The 25,024-nt window shown below is 35.7% G+C and overlaps 1 protein-coding gene across 11 annotated transcripts in view; it reads right to left on the bottom strand.

Annotated features, from left to right (window-relative positions):
• The window catches only part of LOC143358660 (dystrophin, isoforms A/C/F/G/H), a 930,016-nt gene that overhangs the window by 898,903 nt on the left and 6,089 nt on the right, over positions 1 to 25,024 (bottom strand). For 10 of the 11 annotated variants that reach the window (XM_076795970.1, XM_076795971.1, XM_076795965.1 and 7 more), the window contains 2 exons: positions 408 to 469; positions 141 to 233 (listed from right to left, as the gene is read on the bottom strand). In XM_076795970.1, coding sequence (XP_076652085.1) covers positions 141 to 233; positions 408 to 469 — 155 coding nt within the window. Of the gene's footprint in view, positions 1 to 140; positions 234 to 407; positions 470 to 21,450; positions 22,565 to 25,024 lie in introns of those variants that run through there. The other variant, XM_076795973.1, reaches the window with a different exon arrangement.

Raw genomic sequence — 25,024 nt, 5'->3', positions numbered from 1 at the left:
CAACAATTTCTTTTTCATTGCATTGTGTAATGGATTATACTTAAGCACATCGTATGCAAATTTAATTAAATGACAAATAAAATATAATAGAAGAAATATGTTTGAACAGATGATTTATTTGTTAAACGTCGCATACTTACGTAAACTTTGGACGTAAGGACTTCTAAAAGGGACAGTAAGCGATTGCCATCTCTTAAATCGATGAATAAGTCTGTAATTGGTTCGTGTTGATTCTACGAAGAATATGAGTACTCGTTAAATCCAAAATTCATCGAAATACCAAATGAATAAAAGAATTTCTAATTTTACGATTTTTTAAACATTTTTATGGAACTGAATTCCAATTTTTTATGAATGCTTCGTACAGAGTGTTTTATTACGTTATGATCCGGAAATTAAAAACTTACCTTCAGCAGTTGGGAATTTATCCATTTCGTAAACGTTTTCTTCTGCACATCTTCTCGTTCGTCTGTAAAACACAAATACACGTGATTGCATGACTTGGGAAATTAAACATGCTTAGAACACGCATACTATTACTATTTACCTAAAAACATTTAATCAGTAACATACATACATCATTTTCCTGACACTTTCCGTGAAAATACTGTAATTTGCAACAATATTCCAGAAACTACCACCATTTGTTCACTTATTACAAATTTACAATATTTTTGCTGAAAACAATTTCTACATTTTGCCAATCTATATTTAAAAATATGTTTATATATAGATACAGTAAAAATTACATGAGAAAACATCAAAAGAAAGCAGAAATGTTTTTATCTATTTTTATATTTTCATCACTTTTTTCTATTTTTATCGCTTTAAGAAAAAATAGTAGCCCATTTTGTCCACTAACTTTACTGTAAAATATATTCCAAACAATTGTATGATTGCACCATACAGAACTATATTCGAAATTTTACAAAGCTGCAAATAAATTAATGGAGATAGTTCAGTGAGAAAGCACAATTCTGTATTGTGTTACAATTGGTTTTCTACTATTATTGTTCAACTTATATGAAGATAGAACACCTATTTGTACCTTTTTCGCTAAAAGCAAAATTATTGTTCCCCTTAGAAGAGATCGTATATTATTTAGAGCTAGAACTTTTACTATAATCATTAGACTGCGGATTTTATGCTAAATGAAAATTGTTTGTATTAATTGTGAGACACAGGAGCTACATAAACATTCACTTCTTTTCTTCATCATTTCATCGAGTCGAAAACAATATAACAGTATCATTAAATTCTTTAAATGCTTTTACTGTTTCAAGTTTGAGCTACTCATTTTGTCATAAATAATTCATTATTGTGTTTTGTGCATTTGTTATTTTGTATGTGTAACTGCAATGTTAATAAAACAAATATGTTTCTTCTGTATTTCGAGTCTTTTTTTATGCGTCCCCCGAATTAACTTACAATGCTTGATGAGGCCCTTGGTGGTAAACGAGTTTGTTTAATGTATAAATAATTTATTTAAAAATTGCTTTTGCCGCAATTGCAAAGGAAACATTAAAGGTCACGATTTATGATAAATAACTTAATGTAATGGTGAATAGGTTATAAAAAAAATTAGATCTCTTTAGCGGGACGTCTGTAAACTTACAAAAATACAATTACTACATAAATTTCAACATGGGCGTCATAAATGTTTTTTAATTATGCTCATTCACTGGACAAGTCACCCTACCTAATAAATACATCCTTCTAACATCTCCAAAAAACTGAAGCTGTTTGGTCCAATTTTAAAAAAGTTATTCCTTTTTTTGTTATTTAAAGGGTGTACGAACACTTTCTACGCTCACTGTATGTAGCAGATAGTGCCATTCCTCGATGGTATTCGTGACCATTTGGTAATAGTACTAAAAAATACTACGGAAGATATTGTACTGGCATTGCAGTAATTATCGTGCGCGTTAAAAAAAACGCATCTCCAACAAATAACTGTTTGCTTCCGTGATAACAGTGGCAGATCCACTATCATTCAAACGCCGTCGCGAAATTATTGTCGACGTGGCAACGACGGCTCATCGTCTATCGCGTTGACACTCATTGACCCCGGTAGATGCAGCAGTAAACTCTCGAAATTTAGGTCGACCAACAGAAAGTTATAAGCAGGGTTGTTAAATACCTGTGACATTCTAACGGCCAACAGAAAATTCTTCTTTTGCATTGAAAAGTGACGCTGTACAGAATCTATTAGCTTGGGACGAAGGTCCGTAGTGTTTTCAAATTATAAATTCGAAGATAAAATTAAGATTCACAGATTTATTCAATACTGTATTTTCCATTCTGTTCTATTACTTTTTGCCATTTGTTCAGGTCACATATCTAAAAAAATTCAAAAGACGACGCTTTGGCATCGCAAAGGAATCCAATAAAAATTCTCTGAGCTATTAAACCGGCCAGCATGAAGAATGTTGTTTCAAGCAAATTGCGTTCAACGTTTCAAAAGAAGCAACCTCTGCAACTCAAAGATAGCAGACGTATATCGTCGCGTCGTAGATTTACGAGCGATTCCCTATCTAGTCCAAACGGTGTAAGTACAATCTTATAATCCCTTTTATTGTATCCGAGTTCAGAACATAAACGTTGCCGGCGATCCTCTCCAATTCACCTGTAACTTGGCACTTGTTCTAAGAAACTTTACTCTTCTTGTTCTAAGAAATTTTCAAACTCCGCGTTGACATGGTGTTTTAAGGCCCAAAATGTGACTGGTCTACGTTGTTTTATAATAATTACAAGACCGAATTTATTTAGATTTCTCGCCATTTTTATAACAATATGTGCCTGAATGAAGACATGTTCTTAATAATCTCTAATGCTTTTATTAGAAATTATCAAGTGAAGGGTATAGCCGGATAAGATGATCAGAATTTACCCCAAACCGAATTGATTTTTGGTCACACCATTCGATAGGGCTCCCAAAGAAACCTCTCTGTGACAAGTTTCAAGTCGGTACCCCTACCACAAGGGTAGTTATAGGGTGAACACGGTTTAATGAATTATGCTCTATTTCTTCTGTTCGTCACAACAAAAAATTACGAAAAAATTCATGAACATTCTAGCTAATAGCAGACCTATTTTTAAAAAAATCCGGAAGCATAAAATTGCCGATTTTGAAGTTTTCAGGGCACCAAATTTATATTATTATGTTAGTTGTGTCTCATCGTGATTATTAATTAATGTTTGAAACAAATTCGAAATCTCTAAAAATACAATACTTTATCATGAATGAAAAAATTATTGGACTCCTCATTTGCTTTTAAATCTACCGAAAAATGAAAAATTCACGTTCCTCGAACTCAGAAACGATAATGATACTCCCGCCGAAGCAATCATTAATTTCATTCATGCTCTTCGTACGCTATACAACGAACCCGCGTTAATCGTCGCCGTCCGTATCTCTCGAACGCTCCAAATAATTGCAAGACGAAGCATCCCGATTAGCCTAATTTGCATCGCGAGGGTACTAATCACGGTCTAATCGGATGCCCTCGAGCTACGCGTCTATGTCCGGACACGATATACTAATTTCTCATTTTATATTTCGTGAAAATGCTAAATGGTGTACGGCACGACGAGGATCGTGGACGTCACCGGGGGAGAATGAATGAACGGAAAATGTTTATCTTACGATAGAACGAGTACAAGATAGCGGGAACGGTGGGAGGCAACGAGCGACGGAATCCCGAATGCCGATCACGTCCTCGAAGTAAAGTATGCCGTAAGATACGCGCGCGAGACTGTCTTGTGTCTTTCCTGGACATGGGTCAGTGATGGGACCAAGTGAATCGCAAGTTCCACCGAAACTTCAAGGAGCACGCTGCCATTGACAAATGATCGAAGCAGTGTCGCCAGGTCAGGAATTATTCCCCCACTATAATTTCCCCTTCTACCGCATACTCCGGCACTGGCAGAGAGGGGGTAACTTTTTCCCCTCGATTGCTCCCTCCCCTCATCTGGCGACACTGATTCGAGGTTGAACTCCGTTCGTCTATTTCCTGTTTAATACAACAACACATTAAGGGGGGATCCTCGAGTATGTTATTAAAAATAATGCTAACGTTAGAAATTTGACTTGAAAACCAGTACACCCGCTTAATTTAATGACAAATGTAACAAATGTGAATTTCAAGTCGGCACCCCTACCAGAAGGGTAGTTACAGGCTGAACGCGGTTTTCATGCATTATGCTTCATTTCTTCTGTTCCGCTCAACAAAAAATTGCGAAACAATTCATGAACATTGTATATAATAGCACGCACCACCATGAATTTTTTCCGAATTTTTGACAGCAAACTTGATTTTTAAAAAATTCCAGATGCTTCAAATTGCTGATCTAATATTGGAGTTATCGGAGGACTATGTTCACTTCATTTAGGTCTATGCGTCTTATGATTATTAATGTCTTTTCTCAGATTTTTTGGATCAGGCAGACATGTTTAATACTGGGCTCACGGAGCACTAAAAATGACTATTTTACATTACTTTATAGAAATAATATGAATGTATCTATCAAAATTTTTTAATAATATATACCCAAAGAAATCAATTTGTAAAATAATTCCTCGTGGATGTATCTTTACAATCTCAATATTCGTAAATTAAAAATATTAGAATCCATCATTTTGACGAGTCCCGTTAAGCAGTTAGCTGTTGCGACCTCTGAAAAATGTGTTCCTAACACTAAGTTGCGTCGCAAAAATTAACCGCTGTTTGAATTATAGCTGTTTTGACGAGTATACTCGTCATGACACAAAATATTGCCATTTCTTCATGACGAGTATACTCGTCAAACACAGTTAACTGGTTAAAGAAATTGAAAATGTATATTTCTCATAGAAGATTTACAGATAATACTTAATAATAATAAAATATTTCATAAAAACAATATTTAAAAATATTTAAAATAAAGAAAATGAATAAAAAATTAGATCAAATTAAATATCTATCGATATCCATTTATTTAAATAAACCAAATATCTCGAGACGAAATCTACATATTTTCAATATTCTTCAAATAAGATACGATTTCAAATACATGTTGCATCAAATAATATATTATATTTTCAAAGTTGTACGTATACTTCAAATAAGTAGAATTATTTACTATTTGTAATACTGTTTTACCCAGCTTTGTCAAAGCCATCAAGCTTTCTCTTATACAGTAAGGAGCAAAACTGAGTCCACACTATTTGAAGCAACATAACTTTTTTAAAATTAGATCAAATGACTTGAATGTTATGAGGAGTTAGAAGGATTAGTTTATTAGACGAGGTGTACAAAATTTTTGAAAAAAATTTGAATTGGTCGGAATCGCAAAAGAAATAGTAAAAGTTGGTTTATAATATATAATAAATTACGGATATAATAAATTATAACCATGCTGAACATTTCATCGATATTGGTTAATTCGTTTACGAGTTATAAACGATTAAAAGTGCGATTTTAAGTCGAAAATCGTGAAAAATGGCAATTTTCCCACTTTTAAGTCCGGTTTCTTTTTGATCACGCCTCGTGCGTATATCAAACTTGGACCCATCGCTAGCATCAGGCAACGTGGAGAGGTTTCCTTACGAAACCGTGCCGCTTCCGAATATGGTGCATCGAGTTCTTTTCTGCCGGCATAGCGCGATCGCCAGTTTTCTTTCCGTGGTGACCGGCGTCGCATATTCGCCGAGAGAATCTCTGCAGTTTTGTGTCAGAAAACGGAACGACGACACACTGGGTGCGGATCCAATATCATGGGCAGGACAATCAATGCGGCGATCCCCCCTCGTAAACCTTATTTCGCTTGATGGATCGTATGGTAGATGATTTCGAGAGTAACAGTGCATTGATAACGCGGAATGCCGACCTTCTTATCGCACTACCCACGAGAAAACAGTAACATGAATTTATTTTGTTTCAATTGCTATAGTTCACTCTTAAGTTGGAAGAATCATTGCTCTTCGTATTTGAAGCTATTCGCCAGAATTTTAAAAAGATTAGTTACAAATTGTTTATTGCACGAATAATCTTTATTGTAGTGACCCGGGTGGGACACATTTTATTTGAAATAGCATAACAAACGATCGTCTGGAATAATGAATTCTTTGAAATACTTCATTATTTTTATTTAATGAATAACATAAAAAACGGTATTTTTACTTTGTGTTTGATTCGTATGAATTATTTGCATATACTTGACTCAAATAAAATAACGAAAAATAATTATACATGGAATGATGAACTAAATTAATTGATTAACTGAGTTGTACAATAGTAAAATGTGAGTTACATGCGTGAGACACTATAATACAAATCTGTATTTTAGACACCGTTGACGATGCTGACGTGAGAGAATTAAAGAGTATTTGAGTTTTTATTTGACGAAGTATCAAATAAGAAATAAAATGAAAAATAATTTCAAACAAACTCCGTATAACGAAATAATCTAAAGAAAAATGATTTGCCTGTTGAAATAAATAATTCAAGCTCAATAATAATTCAATAACTTAAGTTCGAATAAAATATTAAATAACAAACCTTCACTTTGGACAGTTACTTTTCGTAGCACAGGGTTACCTCTTTAACTAAGAAATGTAACTGCTTCTCAACCTTTGAGCGGAATTGTATCTACAGTTTAATCATAGCCAATGCTAATTGTCAATTGGAGCACTTAGCTCCAAAATCCATCCATACAAATTTTTTGGTAAAAATTTGTTCTGTTCGTACTCGATTTATTTTGTCATATAGAATCGTCCTTTCTTTATTGTCACGATAGAATAATCCTTAAACACGAGCCAAAATAAAAGTCAACAGAGTTCAACAAACTTGAGGAATATAGGAATCTCAAACTAAAGGTGGTATAAAATTATAAAATCGACACTGCTTGTAGTTTGTTCAGTTGGAAGAAATGCAAATTACATTTTCGATGGATTTTCTCACATCAAACACCACCTCTATCCGGTTATACCACGAATTCAGGGCCGCACCCTGGCTATAACGCGACTTCCTGCGGCTACAACGCATTCTACGCGACGGAGAATAATGACCGATAGATCTTGTTCGATGGAGATGAATGTTGGGTACCGTAACGCTACAGGATTCAGAAAGAAATTGGCTGTATCACAAATAGAGTAATGATACTATTGCGATATCAATGCCGAACGGCCGCGCGATAATGATCCTTCGCGCAGAAAATAATTCCGGGTGTCGCACAGTGCAGACAAATGGCCTATTTTTCAGCACTTCTCTAAATTTGGTTACTAAATTTAATTACTAATAAATGTATATGTAGGTAATTATTTATAAAAAATGATATTTACCAATGTAATTAATAAATTTAACAAGAAATTAACAATTTTTCTACAAAAAATGTAGTTTTAAACACTAACAAATTTAAAACGAAATTAATAACAAATTAAATTATAATAGTAGTAAGCAAAATTAACAAACTTAACAAATCGCTATTCGCTATCCGACTCATTCTCAGTACTTTGAATGTGATCCCCATTCGCGTTCTTCCAAACAATCTCGATCTATCTTTGCATTCTCATTAGTACCTTTCCAATAGGTACAAAACATATTAAAAACAAATTACGAATACATAAAAATGATTGATATATAATTATTGCAAAGTTGTATTATGCATAAAAATTATTATTATATGATTATTAGTAACAATTTCCATCCTAATACGCATTTTTTGCAAAAGAAATGTATTTCATATCATAATATACACAAATATTGAATTTTTATAGTAAATTCCGCACTGTAACTGTGGCGGACAAGTGGCAAAATTTTGGAGAAAAATCCAAATTTGTTTGAATGTATATGTATTGTTAATTATTCACGGAAAATTAAATTTAACAATAGAACTAATAAATTTAAAAAGAAATTAAAAAATTTTTCACAATAGGTCCTAAAAGAAAAGTGTTGGGACTTCTTAAAAACTTTATAAAATTAAGTGTAGCAATTAGTTGCAAACAAGACTATAAAATTCATAAACTATAACAAGTAATATAGGCGAATATGTAATTTGCCGTTTTTGTTATACATTAATTTGAAGTTTTATATGCAAGTAATAAATAAAACCAGCGTTGAAGATTTATACAAAAAGTAAATCTGCCTTATTAAATGTAAAGAGTGCATACTCCTTGGTGAGCACTTTCCAAAATACAGAATTATTATTGCAACACTCGTCTACAATTAATGTAATATTTTTCGATTTTTGGCACTCTAGAGAGTGCGGCAAATGGCAAAATTTTTTACAAAAATCTAAATTTGGTTACTAATGTACATGTAATGGTACTTATTCACAAAAAATGAAATTTAACAACAAAATTAATAAATTAAAAAAACATAACAATATTTATGCATAAAAATGATCGTTAAATTATTACTAATATCAATTTCCTCCTAATATGCAGTTTTGCCAAACTGTGAAATACACGTGTAGTGAGATATGCCAGGCTTGTCCGCACTGTGTGTCGCCGAGTTTATTTTATTTCATTGCAAAAGTCTTGATGCGATTTTCGGTTTATTAATTCCAGGGTAGTTTCATTCGTTCCAGAGTAAAAAAAGGATATAAAAGAAAAAGTAGAGAGAGAGTCTCACTTTCCTCGAGCCACCTGCAAATTCCGGTTGCTCCTCTCTTTAATGGAACTGCATACTTTCCTCGAGTAAATCGATTCCGTGCTTCGAGTGGAATGACATTAGAGGAAAGTGTCTTAAGATTAAGAGGGAGGATACAATCGGTGAAACGAGCGTAAAGCAACCCTTTTCTTCAGTTATACAAATATTTCCAAGTCAAACATTTTATTTGTAATCAGTAGTTCTTTTTTTTTCGTGGTTCATGTTAGTGTTCAAGTACGTCGCCTTTTAAATCTAGATAAACTAAGTTACCAGGAATAAAACATTAAATATTCTTCTAGAATATTGACAAAAATTATTGTCACTTGTATCTTCAACGTTAAGTGTGAATACTGTAGGCATTAATCATCTAATTAATGGTCCTTAATATCCCCGGTCTTCTTATCACTTTCTGCACGTCAATTGGTGGACCAATTATAATTCTTTGATGTTTCAGCATAGTACTCTATTTCTAATACATCAAAATTAATGAGAACTGTAATTTTGTAACATGACAGATTTAGTAAATATATTAATGAATAAATAGTAAATATCTCAACAAATATAAACGTACGACGCGCTTGTAGATGAAAAGGAGTATTGGTTTTATTATTCATAGATTGTAAAATTTATGTTACGGTATTGAACACGCATTCCTTATAACTCCAAAATATTATGTTACGTACTATTGTTAGTGGAATCGCTTTTCGCTGGGAGAGGAAATTGATACTTGCGGAAAAGAGATTTCTAGAGAGCATGTTTTAGGTAAAAAACAAAGTACAGTGATTTCCCTACATATGTCGCCAAGGCTTGCATGATAAACGTCGCGGAATTATCCCCACTACCGCGGAGTATACATCTCGAGGGGCCATGAAGCTCGAGAGGCTTCGGACGCCGAAAAGAGTATAAACATAACACGGCTCGGGTGTCTCCTGGACGATAAACGACGCTAGCAAGATCCGTGTTGATGACATATATCGAGAATTCATGTATATTCTAAAATTTAGATTTACAGAGGGTACAATTTTATGTATACGTTCGTGTGGAAAGAGGGGCTTAATTAATATAAGGATTGGGGATGTGGTTGGCAATTATCTTTTCTATGTTTGCTATGTTGTCTATGTTACCACACTGTGCAAATATGTACGCACCAGTCTGGCTCGGAATGGTCGGAATGCTGGTTGTGGTCCGCATCTACCGAAGTCTAGTCTTAATATATTATGTCGTTACACGAAAATTAATACGAAAATTCTGCCATTCCTACATTTATTTTTGAAACTTAATTTTTTCTCTTGTTTATGTGGCATGATGGCCACCTGCACTCAGTTTTTACGTTGCCACCCAGCGGTGGGGGTAGCTTCGCTGAACGCGTGAGACATGAGCGTCTTATACATGGGAACGTGACAGTTACTTTCAATGAAACTTTTTAGAGATCCACTAACGTTTTAGAAACTGTCAAGACACACTTCATCGTTTGTAAACGTTACGAGTTTATAAGCTTGGCTTGGTTGGTATGGAAAACTCGTTTTCGATTTAACACTAGGTTTACGGAGCATTAAAAGTGAGTATTTTACATTACTTTATAAAAATAAGAAGAATGTGTCTATCCAAGTTTTGAGCCATTTTTTAAATAATATATATCTAAGGAAATAAGTTTGTTGAGTGATTCCGCGTAGATGGATCTTCACAATCTCAATAATCGTAAATTAAAAATATTAGAACCCGTCATTGTGACGGGTCCCGTAAACCTAGTGTTCACAAAGATTGTGAAGAGTATATCAACCGAATGGTTATGAACGCAGACAACGTGTTTATTCTCGAATCGTTCGTCTTTCCAGAGTTAAAGCGTTTGTTGATCAGTCTTTGAAGTCTTTCAAACGGTTAAAATTCTATACAGAAAGATCTAATCGAACGCAGGTCGCGGATCGAATGCGATTATACCGAATTCCAACATTTTCTGGAATCGAGAGTTGCACGGAGTAGACGCAACAGTTTATACATGCACATCTGTTCGCTCGTTTCCGAACGTAAACAGTAGTGAGCGAACCATGAAATAACGGGTAGAGCCGCGCACACAAAGACACTTTATTCTAAAAGTCTATGCACGCGCGGCTCGAACAAATTATACTTGCTAATAAATAGAGACGAATTCCGTTGGAATGAAATTGGTTTTTAAGGGGATGAAATAAAATGGCATTTAGGTGACCGAGCTGAGCAATAAATTTCGGCCGCGATTACTCTTCATTTCGGCGTTCGATATCTGATTCAACCGGGATTCCGGCCTGAATGCTGCCGCTCGAGTGGCTTTCAAACCGCCGACAAATTTCAGCCACCCCCTCGACGATTCGCGAGGGTTGAACGAACCGCAAGTTCGGGACGCGTAATGCTGTTAACGCCCCGATAACACATCGTCGCGAAAACAGTGGCAGCCATCTGAAACCGCCGCTAAACTTAGCTAAACGCTCGCTAACATGCGGTCTCCTCGCCGCTGTACACACATTCATTAGAGCAATTCAACGAAACAAACAGCTCTCGCGGAGGAGGTTCCCCGCTGACGCCTGTCCGTCTTTTCTGAAAAGGAACTGGGAGATCTCGACGCTCTATGCTCGCTCGTGAAAATATTAAACAGTCGTCGCTAAAATGCGGAAAAGACGATTAAATGTGTACCTACAGTCGCCGACGTAATCACACTAATATTCGGACACTCCTAGAAAGACTATCACTTTTTTAAGATTGGACTTTTCGGAACGTTTGTATTAGTTTACTAGCTGACGTGGAAAACATTTTTTGAAGACAGTCCAACTGGTCAGAATCGTGGGGAAAATGTTAAGGGTTACTTTTGGCAACTTTTTTATCCGGGCTAAACCCTGCCATGAAAGTGTGCAGATATTCCTGTGGTAATAATACGGATGCGCAATATTTAAATGAAAATATCTCTTAAAATAATGGTTTTTTCGATATAACTGCGTTAGTACTTTTTTTTATAGCTAATTCCGAGATGGATCGATTAATGCATTCAAAATTATATGGTTCCATTAAAAAAAAATTAAGTTGACCTTTGTATGTCCTTCACGCGACCCCCTACAAATACACTGATTGTTATACAATTACTTCCCCCTCGAAACAGAACAAGTTTCTTCGAACCACTTTTTCGAGTAACAAATATTTGAGGATATAAGTGATATAATAAATTTAATAAGATATAATAAATTTACTAGTTATCTTTAACTATGTATAGCTATGTATTGCAATGTTGACCGAATTTTGATGAAATTTTCAATATCCATATAATACAGATCTACAGAACGGACTGCTTAAATTTTCAATTAGGCCCACACAAGAAAGTTGTACAATACAGAACAACTTCTTTCCGCAATTCAGACGAACAGCAATCATCGCCCTTTTCAAATTGTCCGAATATTGCTATGACTCACTGTATACACATAGTTTCCCCGTTCCGCCGATTACCTTGTCTTTCACGCTACGGAATAATCGCTGGTGTAAAAACCTGACGCACGCCTGGGCACGGTCTTTCACTATTGCAACAATCCGCAAAGTGCTAGCGAATCTACAAGTCGACTTCCTAAAAATATGAGAATCGCTAACCGTACGCGATTCCAAAGATTTTGTGTGTACAAACGTGGAGATATTAATCATCCTATTACATCAGCGATCATTGCGCCACCGATATCGCGCTAGGTTTGCAGTATCGTTGTCGCGACTCGATCTCGAGTGTCGGTTACCTCAAGGACGCAGGATTTTTGTGCGAGTCGACGTCCACTCGCTGGAGAAATGCTCTCCACCCATATATCATTTGCGTATATCTCCCCGGGCGAATTGCACGCATCGAGTCGTAATTCCTCGTCGCGACGGTCTCTACCCTGTCTTGCACAATTTCTTAGGAACGCGTCGAGCCGATCAAGTTCGAATTGACAACCTCGCCACCCCCTATCTCTCGCACAGTAGCGTACGGCTGAAGGATCAGATGGTCAAGGGTGCCCCTTCAAACCAAATTGATTTTTAGCCACACCAGCCGATAGGGTCCTCAAGGAAAACCCTGTGTGGCGAGTTTCAGGTCGGCACCCCTACCGCAAGGGTAGGCCGAACACGGTTCCAACGAATTATGCTCCATTTCTTCTGTTCTGCTCAACAAAACGTTACGAAACAATTCATGAACATTGCATCAAATAGCACGTACGACCGTGAATTTTTTCCGAATTTTTGACAGCAAACTTGATTTTTGAAAAATTCCAGAAGCTTTAAATTGCTGATTTGATATTGAAGTTATCGGGTTACCACGTTTAGATTATTATGCTAGTTGCGTCTTATTATGATTATTGATGTGTATTTTTCTCAGATTTAAGCATGCTTAACACTTTGACTGCCAAACTAGAAACCTCAAAGATTCCGTAAAATCAAAGTGTTATTTGATGAAATAAAAATTGAAAAAAATTAAATGTATGATATCGAGTAGTCCTCCAACTTTCTTGCATTTTACAGATCCTAATCAAATTTAATAGAATTAATATATTAACGTAAAAATTTATTTCAAAACCTGGACAGATAATTCCGTCACCCACATATGGGTGACATGGCATTCAACGTGTTAAAAAAAACTTGAAAATCTCCAAAATCCGAAAAAGTTTACATAGAAGTTTTGGAGATACCAATATTATAAAAATTATTTTCGAGGTCCGCGGGCATGTACGTACATACCAATATGAAAACATTGGTTTTGTGAGCCAAATGTCACTGAATTTTCGGACCAGTGTGCGGCGCGTCGCCTGTTCGTTAAAAAGATGCAGATGCCGAGAGAAAATGAGAAGCGGCAGTTCCGAAAGACGCGATAAAGAGCCAGCGGGTGAACGCGCGTCGTTGTCGTTTCCCGATAAATTACCTCGATTTCGTTGTAAATCCTGATCCGTATCGCGCGATCGAGCGGCTCTTAACCCTCGCCCGAGAAGAAAATTAGTCTATAAATATCCAACGCATCGGTTTCTCTCTTCCAGTTATTATTAGTGGCCCGCCGTTTGTGTCGGAAACTTTACGATCGTAAGACACTACCCCTATTTCGGTGTCTACTCCAATTTTGGACGCGTCGTATCCTCGTTATCTGTCCCCGAAGCGATTCAAAAATGAGGACAGATGCTTGTGCATCGAGTAAGCGAATGCACCAGGAGGTAACTATAAGGTAGTTGCATATAAACTGTCCGGTTCACAACAGGAACTTTAAGCAAACTATAATTGTCTCTAAATAAAACCTATTGATTAAAGTAAGCAAAAACGAAATTAAAGTAAGTCAAAAATTGAATTTTTTGGTCGTTCGACTTCCTCATTTGTTAGATTGCCATCTACATTTTCGAGCTTTTTCTATCATTAATTAACAGGCACGTTCATTTACTGCCATATTTTGACTAAACACCACATAATGTTGTCGTCATCGTGTCCATTTTCTCACTCGTATAAAAAGAATACGTGACAATCGCGTCGATTGATATTGAAATAAATATTATTTAAAAGTTAGCTTTGTTACCAACTATCACTGCCACCCCTAATAACTTTGTTATTTATACAGATACAAAAAACAGTTTGCAGAAAAATTTGTCGTATTTGGAGAACGACATAAGTCTGTACGGATGAAGGTCATCTCAAGGTCATATTTTCCTAGATCCTACGAACAGTAATTTTTTTTTAATGGAATAACTTTTGTTTCGTGAATTGATAAAGTATCAAATTCTGCGTACAAATGCATTGACCTTCATATGTCCTAAATCTAATAGTTAACGAAATATTATCCAAATAATTTGCAATACTACTTGGAAACTAGTAGGTAGGCACTCGAGCTGATGTCCCTCAAGTTGAATATGGTAAGTACATATGGAAAATGATTTCGACAATATCTTGTTAACTATTGGATTTAGGACATATGAAGATCAATACACTTGAATACATGTATAATAAACATGTAGATGATGATAGTATTTCTTGATTAAAACACTTCATAAGATTTGCATTCTGAAATCGGTCGTTTCATATGCAACGACCTATAATGCTATGTGTAGTAAGGTCTGGGTTAGATTGTGCGTACAGTGAGATAGTGAACCACCCTGCGGGATTCTAAACAGCCACTGTTTTCTGGATCTGGGTCAGCTGTAGTATTCTGGCTTACAACCCCCAACAGCATTTCGAACGAATTTTGAACTATTCTAAAAGAAAAATTCATTTACAGTAAGATTCCTTCGGACAGTATTTCAATACTCATTTACGTCACTAAGTTCTTTTGTATTTTCCGAATCAAAAAATGTGGAAATTATGGAAACAAAATTGTGACATTTATGGTGACACTGCTGTCAATACACGGACCATTGAAAGGTGAATCAAAAGGTTTAAAGATGTATTAACGTTAGACGATTGAAAACGGAATGGCAGGTAATCAATGATTACTGTGGATTAAATTGCGAATTTAATCTTCCAAAATCCAATATAACACATAAATCCGTTACATTGCATTTAAGAAAGGATAATTACATTTCAGACGGGATAATGAAATGAGTGTTAAAATGTTACGGAGACCATAATGCGACAGTTTTATCATGATTTTTATCATGATCTTCGATTAGGTTGTAACATAAACAAGGTCAGTTGCAAGTATAAACATAAAGTCAAACCTGTTTCTATGCAGTCCTTTTCTATGCAATGTTTTTTTGTGCGATTTGTTTTGTGCGATTTCGTTTTATGCGGTATGTGAATGCCAAAGGTGTGGCATTATAACACCCTTGTAATGGGGATCCCCTGCAAGGGGTCCCTCTGTAAGGGACCCAATTACTGTGCGTACAGTATTTATACTTATTTTTAAAGCATAATGAATATTTAAAAAAGAGATATTAAATGTTATATATCTCTTTTTTAATAATCATTATGTTTTAAAATAAATATAATTAATATATGCACAGTTATTGGTACTCCCACAGTAATTGGGTTCCTTACCCTAGTTCTAAAAGGATATCCGGAAGCTTTGTCTGATACCAATGCGAACATAGCCCTTACGAAACCATTTCGAAATAAATCTCATTTTGAACAGTATTTCAAGTTTTTTCTAGCACATGGATGCTTCTATTCGCAGAATTTATGGTACTCTAAAGGCAACGTAACGTTCGATATCTGTTCCTAAATATTCTTACAAATATTTATGTCCGACAGTCTACAAAGGTTCAATGCACTAATCTTCACGGTCATTGGTAAAATCTGGTATAATTAGATCATCCTTGGCCCCCGTCCACATACTACTTGCGACCCATTACAAACACAATGAATTTCATCCAGTTAAGGGTACCAACCCGTCTCGTCACAAATCATTAGTCACAATCACAATTCATTTTCATTGGAATTCTTCATGAGCATACATATCAACAAACTTCGCTATCGTAAAATATTAGTAAAGTCAAATTTTTTCGAATTCTCGTATGCAATTGACGAACACGAAATTACGTTCAAAAAAGATAAGCACGTTGGAAGGGAAAAATAAAATGTATAACACATTTTTTAAATATTCAGATTTCTTTTAACTTTTAGACATCCGAAGTTTTTATTTTAAATCAGGCATGACGTTGTAACTTAAATTTGTGTGAAGCTATAATCATTTTCAAGATGTTTCACCGAATAAATTTCCTACCCTTTACATCAGATTGGCGTATTTATACAGGGTGTCCCAAAGTTTCTGTACTTCCTTGAAAGGGGTGATTTCTAAGGTAATTTGAAGTAACTGTTTCCTTTGCAAATATGTGCTCCGCGGCTTTTTTTCGAGTTATTAACGAAAAACGCGGACCAATCGAGGAGCAGTTACACCGGACGGATTTAGAATTAGCCAATGCCAACCATAAGGGAAATTAGAGTGGGGAAACCAGTCTAGCCGCGCTCTGATTGGTCCATGTTTTTCGTTAATAACTCCTTAACGAAGCCGCGCAGAACATTTTCGCAAAGGAAAAAGTTGCTACAAATGACCTCGGGAATCACCCCTTCAAGGTAGTGCAACATTTTCGGGACGCCCTGCATGTTGAAGTATACATATTAACAGCCTCGGTTATGCGATACGAAAAATTGTCGAGAACTGATCAGAATACAGATGGCAACTTTGAACTAAAAGTTGATGACTATCTTTTCGTGATGGTTCTGTATCAGGATTGGCTTTCGCGTGTGTACATACGACGCTTCGAGTAGGACGCATTAGAATACGAAATTCTATTCCACACACATTCGCCTTCTTCTTGCTTCGCGTGCCTTTCTTTGGCACAGCTCGCCCCGAAGCAGAGAGTAATAGAAACACTCCCGGCAGAGAACGTATCAAAGCGATGGAGATTGTTAAGCAAGCAGACTTTCTTAATTGGGCCAGAGCGTTTCCCTCGTTTTCCGGATACGGTGCACTTTGCGCCAAAAAGATCGTGCAGAACCGTTCGCACAAAAGCTTTTTAGAAGACGCTTTTTCGACCAGTGTCGCGTTTTCATTCATTGTTGCTGCGCCGAACGCATGTGGGGCAAGCAGCGTAAACGCTCTGCAAACAACACGGGCGATAGAGTCTCGGATCACTGCCGGTGTACAGCCGCCAAACAATCGTCTAAACGAGATGACAATGCGGGTTACGTCTCCTCGCCGTCATTGGAACGCGTGTCGTTGGCCCCTAAACGCATCAACCGAAGTTCGCGGGTCAAACGAGTTGATGGGAATGCTTGGCGGTAATCAGACTGCCCTACTATTTCACGTAGACCAACGGCAACTGTGAGCCATCTTCGAGGAACGAAACAACTTCCGCGACATTTCTTGAAAGAGCACACACGATGCCCTACAATAGACTCTTTCTATAATATTGAGAATGTACAGCGCCGATTAGAAACTACACACTAATATTTTTTTTCTCATTTTCTACTATAAACTGAAGAAAATTGATATTTTAATATGTCTTTGGACATGCCTGTACGCAGACCGTGGCACTTCTGAAACAACATTATTTGAAATATTATTTCAAATATGTCATGTTATTTTATTTGACAATTACTTCTATGCTTCTGTTCACTTTTGAAATAACGCTGCTTGACATATTATTTCAAATAAGATGTTATTTTATTTTACAATTATTTGAAATAATTGTTTCAGATAATTGTGAACAATGAAACTGTATGGTAGATTCGGAAGTAGCAAATCACACGATCAGTGTTTAATTTAAGAACGAATAATACTAACATTTTTCAAAAGTACTTATATTAACGTTTGGAGAAGCATCTGACATGTTTAAATTCAATTTCATTGGTTTTGTGTTGCAAACTGTATTATGATGCTAAAAAATATGGTTATTAGCAAAAATAAAATGACACGAGAAGTGGATAATTTTACAATTTTGTCCTTTTTGTTGTCAACGAAAAAACGGAACAATATCAGAAAAAAATAATTAACCGTACCAAGCACAAAATGTGACCGGATGTGTTTTATAAAAATTGTAGGACTGAAATTATTTAGATTTCTTGCAATTTTTCAAACAAGTGTGGTTGAATGAAGAAATTTATTTAATAATTTTTAATGGAAGCATTAAATTAAATTAAATTGGAGCGCACAGTTATGCTTAATGGCTCCAGTTTTGCTAACATCTAAACTTTCAAGAAAATCTCCTAAAAAAGCATATTTTCAAAAAGTTTATTGGAAAATGTTCGGTTTCCTAGCCCCAACAGAGTAGTATACTCTTTCAAATTGTAAATGAATGCCTTGTATTAAAAGGTACAAACCGTGTCCACTGACAAAGTAAATTCATTGAAATCACGGGAACAAAGAGACCATTATTTTGACAAACGTCCAATGAGTCATCGCTTCTACAATGTACAGTGCATTAATGATTCTTGCCGTTTGTGGCTGGACAAACGGCAAGTAATATTTGAGACTGCGCTTATAAATTTTACCGTTTCTATTTTTTTTTCCTTTTTTTGAAAATATTCGTGTTCATTTTAGATGCAAATAAAACACACTACAACATATAAAAAATGAAAGTTGCAGCTATGATACAATTATTCACGCTCGATGCGCTCAGGTTCACGCGATATCCGACACAAAGAGGTAGCCAGCGTTAATTATTATAACAATGATTGGATTGTTACTTATTCACAAGGTAAGTGTTCCATAAAAATCACATAAGTATTCCATCCCTCGTTAAAAGCAAATATCTTTCTTAAAAGTGAACCAAACAACTTTTTTTAATTAGAAAAATTAGTTTATTAAGGTAAGGGGCCCAATTACTGGGCCTATATTAATCATACTTATTTTTAAAGCATAATAAATATTAAAAAAAAGATATACAACATATACATATTAACTGATTTTATTGAAAAAAATTAATATTGCTGTTTTAATATTGATTATGCTTTAAAAATAAGTATGCTTAATACGGGCACAGTAATTGGGTTTCTATATACATAGTAATGCCAAGAATATTCGCAATTCTTATCACTATATGTATACATACATCGATATCACTGTGTTTTAAAAGTTAGTAAATTACTGTTAATCTTTTTACGTTTGCGTTCATTTTGGCATGATGTGTCAATGAATTATCGTGTCAAATGACACGTTCGTTGAACCCTTCGCACGAAAGCATGCATTCTAATCTAAATGACACCGCTTGCGCAGCCCAATTATTCAAGAGACGCGCACGTGTACCGCACAAATTTCTTGCTGCGTGTATATCTTTCGCGTATATGGTAAATAAATATTCCGCAGATTAGATAAGACATGCTTTAGAAAAGGCAGATAACCCTGTTCCCTATTAACGGCAAGACTACGAAAATCTACAGGTGGTTAATATTGTAAAATTCTGGTTTTTATACGCATTCATGCGAGGGCGTCTCTGCCCTTTATCTATAAAAAATGTAACAATACCAACGTGATGGAAAATACTTTAAACTTTACTCAGACTCGCGGCGCTATTGACCCCTTGCACTACTATATACTTTGTGGTTACAGAGATTAGGAATTCTTCATCGTTCAGAATTATACTTATTTTTAAAAGAGACATATAACATATACATACATATTAACTGATTTTAATGAAAAAAATGTAATATCTCTTTTTTAATGTTCATTTATGCTTTCAAAATAATTATAATTAATACTGTAATTGGCATCCCCGCAATAATTCTTTATCGACTACAACAAAACAGAATTTTATTTCGGTTTCAACTAATAACATCAGAAATAAATAAGAAATCAAATAAAACGAGTATGTAAAGAAACGAATGAGCTTCGCCCTAGTTTACTAGTTTTTTATTTAAGAAACATAATTTCGAGAAACATGCGTATTATACAATAAATAATAAGAAGAACTGAACTGAAAAAAAACCTCTTGTACTTCAAGACTATCTGTTTATATCCCTGAAAGGTCTAGTCCCACATATCCAACAGTTATGCTGACAAAAATTCATAGAAATCACTTGTTTTCGTTACAGTTACCCGAAAAGCACCCCTTAGGGTCGACTACCCTAAGGTGTTTATACTATCCGATCGTATTAGCACAGGCAGGTATCGGAAACTAAACAAAACAAAGAAGTACACTGGATTCCTATTAACACTACTTTATACAATTAAGAAGAATGTGTCTATCCAAGTTTTCAGCCATTTTTTAAACAATATATACCTAAGGAAATAAGTTTGTTGAGTAATTCCACGTAGATGGATCTTCACACTCTCAATAATCGTAAATTAAAAATATTAGAACCCGTCATTTTGACGTGTCCCGTAAACCTAGTGTTAATTGGGACCGGATAATTTATCGTAATTAAACCGCTGTCCGAATATAGCGGCTTACCGGCTCAAAAGTATTGTATTCTAGCTTTTTTGTTTTTCGATCTTCGGTATTTGTCCGGCATAAGCGGATGTCACAATTAACCGGAAACCACTGTATTATAACAGTGTTATTATTATATGTACTGAAGTATTACATCATTATACTGCACGAAACCGTTCAGTATCTGTGCGAACAGTGTGAATCGACCTTTAAAGTCACTGTTGGTAAGGAACGGACTAATTGTATTCGACAGTGTCGCATCTAGCAGTAAACAAACCGATCGAGACTAGCTGCCGGCTCAAAAGTATTGTATTCTAGCTTTTTTGTTTTCGATCTTCGGTATTTATCCGGAATAAGCGGATGTCACAATTAACCGGAATCCACTGTATTATAACAGTGTTATTATTATACTGAAGTATTACATCATTATACTGAACGAAACCGTTCAGTATCTGTGCGAACAGTGTGAATCGACCTTTAACACTAGGTTTACGGGGCCCGTCAAAATGACGGGTTCTAATATTTATAATTTACGATTATTGAGAGTGTGAAGATCCATCTACGTGGAATTACTCAACAAACTTATTTCCTTAGGTATATATTATTTAAAAAATGGCTGAAAACTTGGATAGCCACATTCTTCTTATTTTTATAAAGTAATGTAAAATACACGCTTTTAATGCTCCGTAACCCTAGTGTTAAAGTCACTGTCGGTAAGGAACGGGCTAATCGTATTCGACAGTGTCGCATCTAGCAGTAAACAAACCGATCGAGACTGGCTGCCGGCTTTTCGGAGCGCAAATAAAACCTCGGTCGCCGAACAATTCCTGCTATGTAAAAGCGAACCTGTCAAGTCGCCGAGCAGATAAGACGTAACCGCAAAGTAAACCGTGGTGTCAACTCACGTGACGCGGCCGATTACCTAAGTAAAAGTAACACAACGATCGCCGGGATTCCGGGCCCCGTGATACACACCACCCGGAATCGCGCGCGCGATGACGTACCTATATAAACGACTTCCATCTTGAGACGTTTGGTGGAGGCGCAGCCACCGGATCGACGACGTCGACGTCGTAACGATAGTAACGATGTATCCAAGAGCGTGTCAAACAACAAAATTACGATATCACACCGATCAGGTTCGGCACCGTCTACGAGCCAGCACGAACGAAACGCGAGTACTGGGACACGACGAAAGGCTTGCCGCGTTCAGATCCACCGAGTCGAACCGATCTCGAGGATGAGGTTAGAAACGCGCGCGCGCACACGCACCGCGCGACATCGACGCTCCGTGCGCGACACTTGTTGATTCGACACTGTCAAGAAGACCACTGCACCCGTATGCGCGCGAACACCTCTCGTCACTTTGCACACATGGACTTTTAACTTTCTCTCTCGCTCTCTCTTCAACTCCTTGCGCTCTGTCTCTCGCTCTCTGCTTGTCCACCGTTTCCACCGAGGATGGCGTTTTTTTTTCCCCGAGCCTTCACCAATCTTCGCCGTGATTGAAGCACGAACGACGCGAAACCACGATCCTATTCGTTCCTTTCCACGAGCGAACGAACCAGAGAGGGACAGACAAAGGAAAGGGATTGAAGACGATGTTCACTGGAACACGATAGAAGAACCACGAACGAAACAAATGTGTAAAGGAATACCGACAAACGTTCTCGCTCTTGTACGAACGTCAACAGAACGCACGAACCTACCACACACCGGCCGAGTCTCGAGCGAACTGGCAACCTCGGACGCTCGGACGAGTAAGGCCCAACTTCCCCCCCACCCTCACCGACCCCTACCCGATGTATACTCGATTCCATCTCGCTCGGTCTTTCAACCTCCCTCGGTCCTTTTCGCTCTTTGTCGTGGGCCGTCCCTTTCCCTTGTTCGGGGACTTTGTCGACGACCACGTAGAAGACAATACCAGCGATTGTTGACATTTTATTGGGTCGACAAGTTCGGTCCAGTTTCGAAAACCACGTTCTAAGGTCGATTTATATTGTCCGCACAAATACGGAACGGTTCCGTTCGCAATCGATCAGACAAACATTCTTAAATATGTATTGATGTTTATATTATCCAATCGTATCAACGTGTCGGAAACTAAACAAAAGAAATGTTGTTAAAGTATTATTATACTGAATGGAACGGTTCCGCATCTGTGCGAATATGGTAAGGGAGCCAATTGCTGTGCCTACATTAATTATACTTATTTTTAAAGCATAGTGAAACTGATTAACTGATTTAAATGAAAGAAATGTAATATCTCTTTCCTAATAGTCATTATGCTTTCAAAATAAGTATAAGTAATATAGGCACAGTAATTGGGTCTCTCACCCTAGTATAAATTGACCTCTACAGGAATAACGTTCATCCTTTTATTACCATGTAATCTTAGTTTCTTCGTTATCTTTTTTGTAACTTGTTAAAACTTTCTACACCATTCTTCGTCTTTTGGAATTTAAATAATTTGGAATTAAATATGGTTGAACGGTTACAACCGTATTATTCTTGTTTTGTAACTCGTAAGGAGACAATGTCAAATTCATGTTTTGCGTAAACTTTTAACTATATTATCGTCGCTAATAAATTAATTACTGGAGTTTTAAAATTGTCTTTTTGTACAATGTATAGTTAATAGATAATGGTTGACCAATTAAAAGAAAATTTACCTACTAATGACCCTATGTAGACTGTGACTGATAGAAATATTAGAAATTAGTATATTTCTATCATTTAACTATAATGCTATTCAAAAATATACTGAGCAGTCAAAGTGACTCCTCTTGAATTTTATCGCAAAAATTACAAAAATATTTACTATTTAGTGTACGCACGAACAAATTAATTTTTTTTCATTTTCACGTAAAACCGACATCAGTAACTTCGAAACTAAACATATAATATGAATTACTTTCAATCGTTTGGTAGCTTTAATTAATTTACATACATACATTTGACATGAGAATAGTTGTACGAATCGTTAAAAACAAACCTTTCCAACTTCAAATATAAAATATAATATTAATAAATTTGAAGATAAACAAACACAAGAATAATAAAGTCATTATAAAAAGTGATTAACAATATTTTCATAACATTTAAACATAAATTCAGTGTTAGTGAATGCGTAAATTGAAATTATTTATGCAAATATTTCCTAATATTTTCGAAATGAAATGTTTACTACGTTAAGGTTATATTTAACGACGAATACATATTCGTTTAGCTACGTTGTATTGCTACTGATTATTTCAAACCACTAATAATTATTTATTAATAGGTAGTAATTATATTAATTGCTTAAAATCTGCAATGTGTTATATTATGTAACGTTGACACTATTCAGTGAATAATTTGTGATTATTGATAATTTGGTTGTTAACATTGAATACAATGTTGAAATAGTAGATTGTAATATTGCAAGTACATAATTTCCGAATGCAATGTGTTATATTATGTAACGTTTACACTATTTAGTAAATAATTTGTGATTATTGATGATTTGGTTGTTAACATTGAATACAATGTTGAAATAGTAGATTGTAATTTTGCAAGTACATAATTTTCGAATGCAATGTGTTATATTATGTAACGTTTAGTCTATTTAATAGACAATTTGTGATGACTGGCAAATTGGTTATAAAAATTGATAAGTATGTACATATATGATTTCTTGGAGTATTTCGGAGTTACAGTTTTGGGTCCCAAAGAAAGGGACAATAATCAGGGACTGCGAACAGTGGAGTAGGCCCCCGGGCCCGTTCTTGGCGAACCGTAAGGCCCAATGTATCGCAGGTAAACAGGATCTCAGAAATCGAAAGAAGTGGTCTCTAGAATGGAACAGGTAGACGGACGGTGGGTCATGCGTCCCCACAATGCGCACAACTCCTGCGTCCGTACCAATCATCATAACGAGATTATTTCTTTTGCAGAACCATATTGTTGGTATACCGTGCAGAGACACAAGAAAAATTTATCGAGATTTATTTTACTTATTTGCCCATTAAGTATAAAAGGTGAATTCTGTTACAGTTTTGGCCTGTTACAAACTTTGGATATAATAATAATACAAACCGAACAAAAATTACAAATGAAAAATAAAGAAAAAATTGTTTTTGAATTGTAAGGGATGGTTCTTTAAACTTACAATAAAATTCTTGGGATTCACCTCTGACTACCACATCTCCTATTAATTAATAATAATATTACCGAGTTGATATTTTGCCGGTTAGAATATACTATACTTTCATTTACGATCATAACGTAGTTTCGTTAAGAACGTAATTTAACAAATTCTACCGATTCTTATCAGTAAGTCGACTATAGTTTTACGTAGTTTAACTTTAAAATGTTTGTAATTCGGAGATAGATTAGGGACTAAGTCTTTGCTGCTCACTGTTCCACTGTTTGTTAAATAAACTACAATTGATATTAGATGGGAAAAAATTAGGAAATTTTGATCTAATATATGTGATTTTTATTTGTCATTTTCATTCATCAAAATAGGATTGAACATACCAATGACTTTCAGACATCAAATGAAAGAATTAATTGTACTAAAACGTCAATATTTCA

Source organism: Halictus rubicundus, chromosome 11 (genome assembly GCF_050948215.1).
Source record: "Halictus rubicundus isolate RS-2024b chromosome 11, iyHalRubi1_principal, whole genome shotgun sequence".
Taxonomy (NCBI): domain Eukaryota; kingdom Metazoa; phylum Arthropoda; class Insecta; order Hymenoptera; family Halictidae; genus Halictus; species Halictus rubicundus.
Note: the sequence above shows the minus strand (reverse complement) of the source record. Positions and strands in the feature narration are given on the sequence as shown.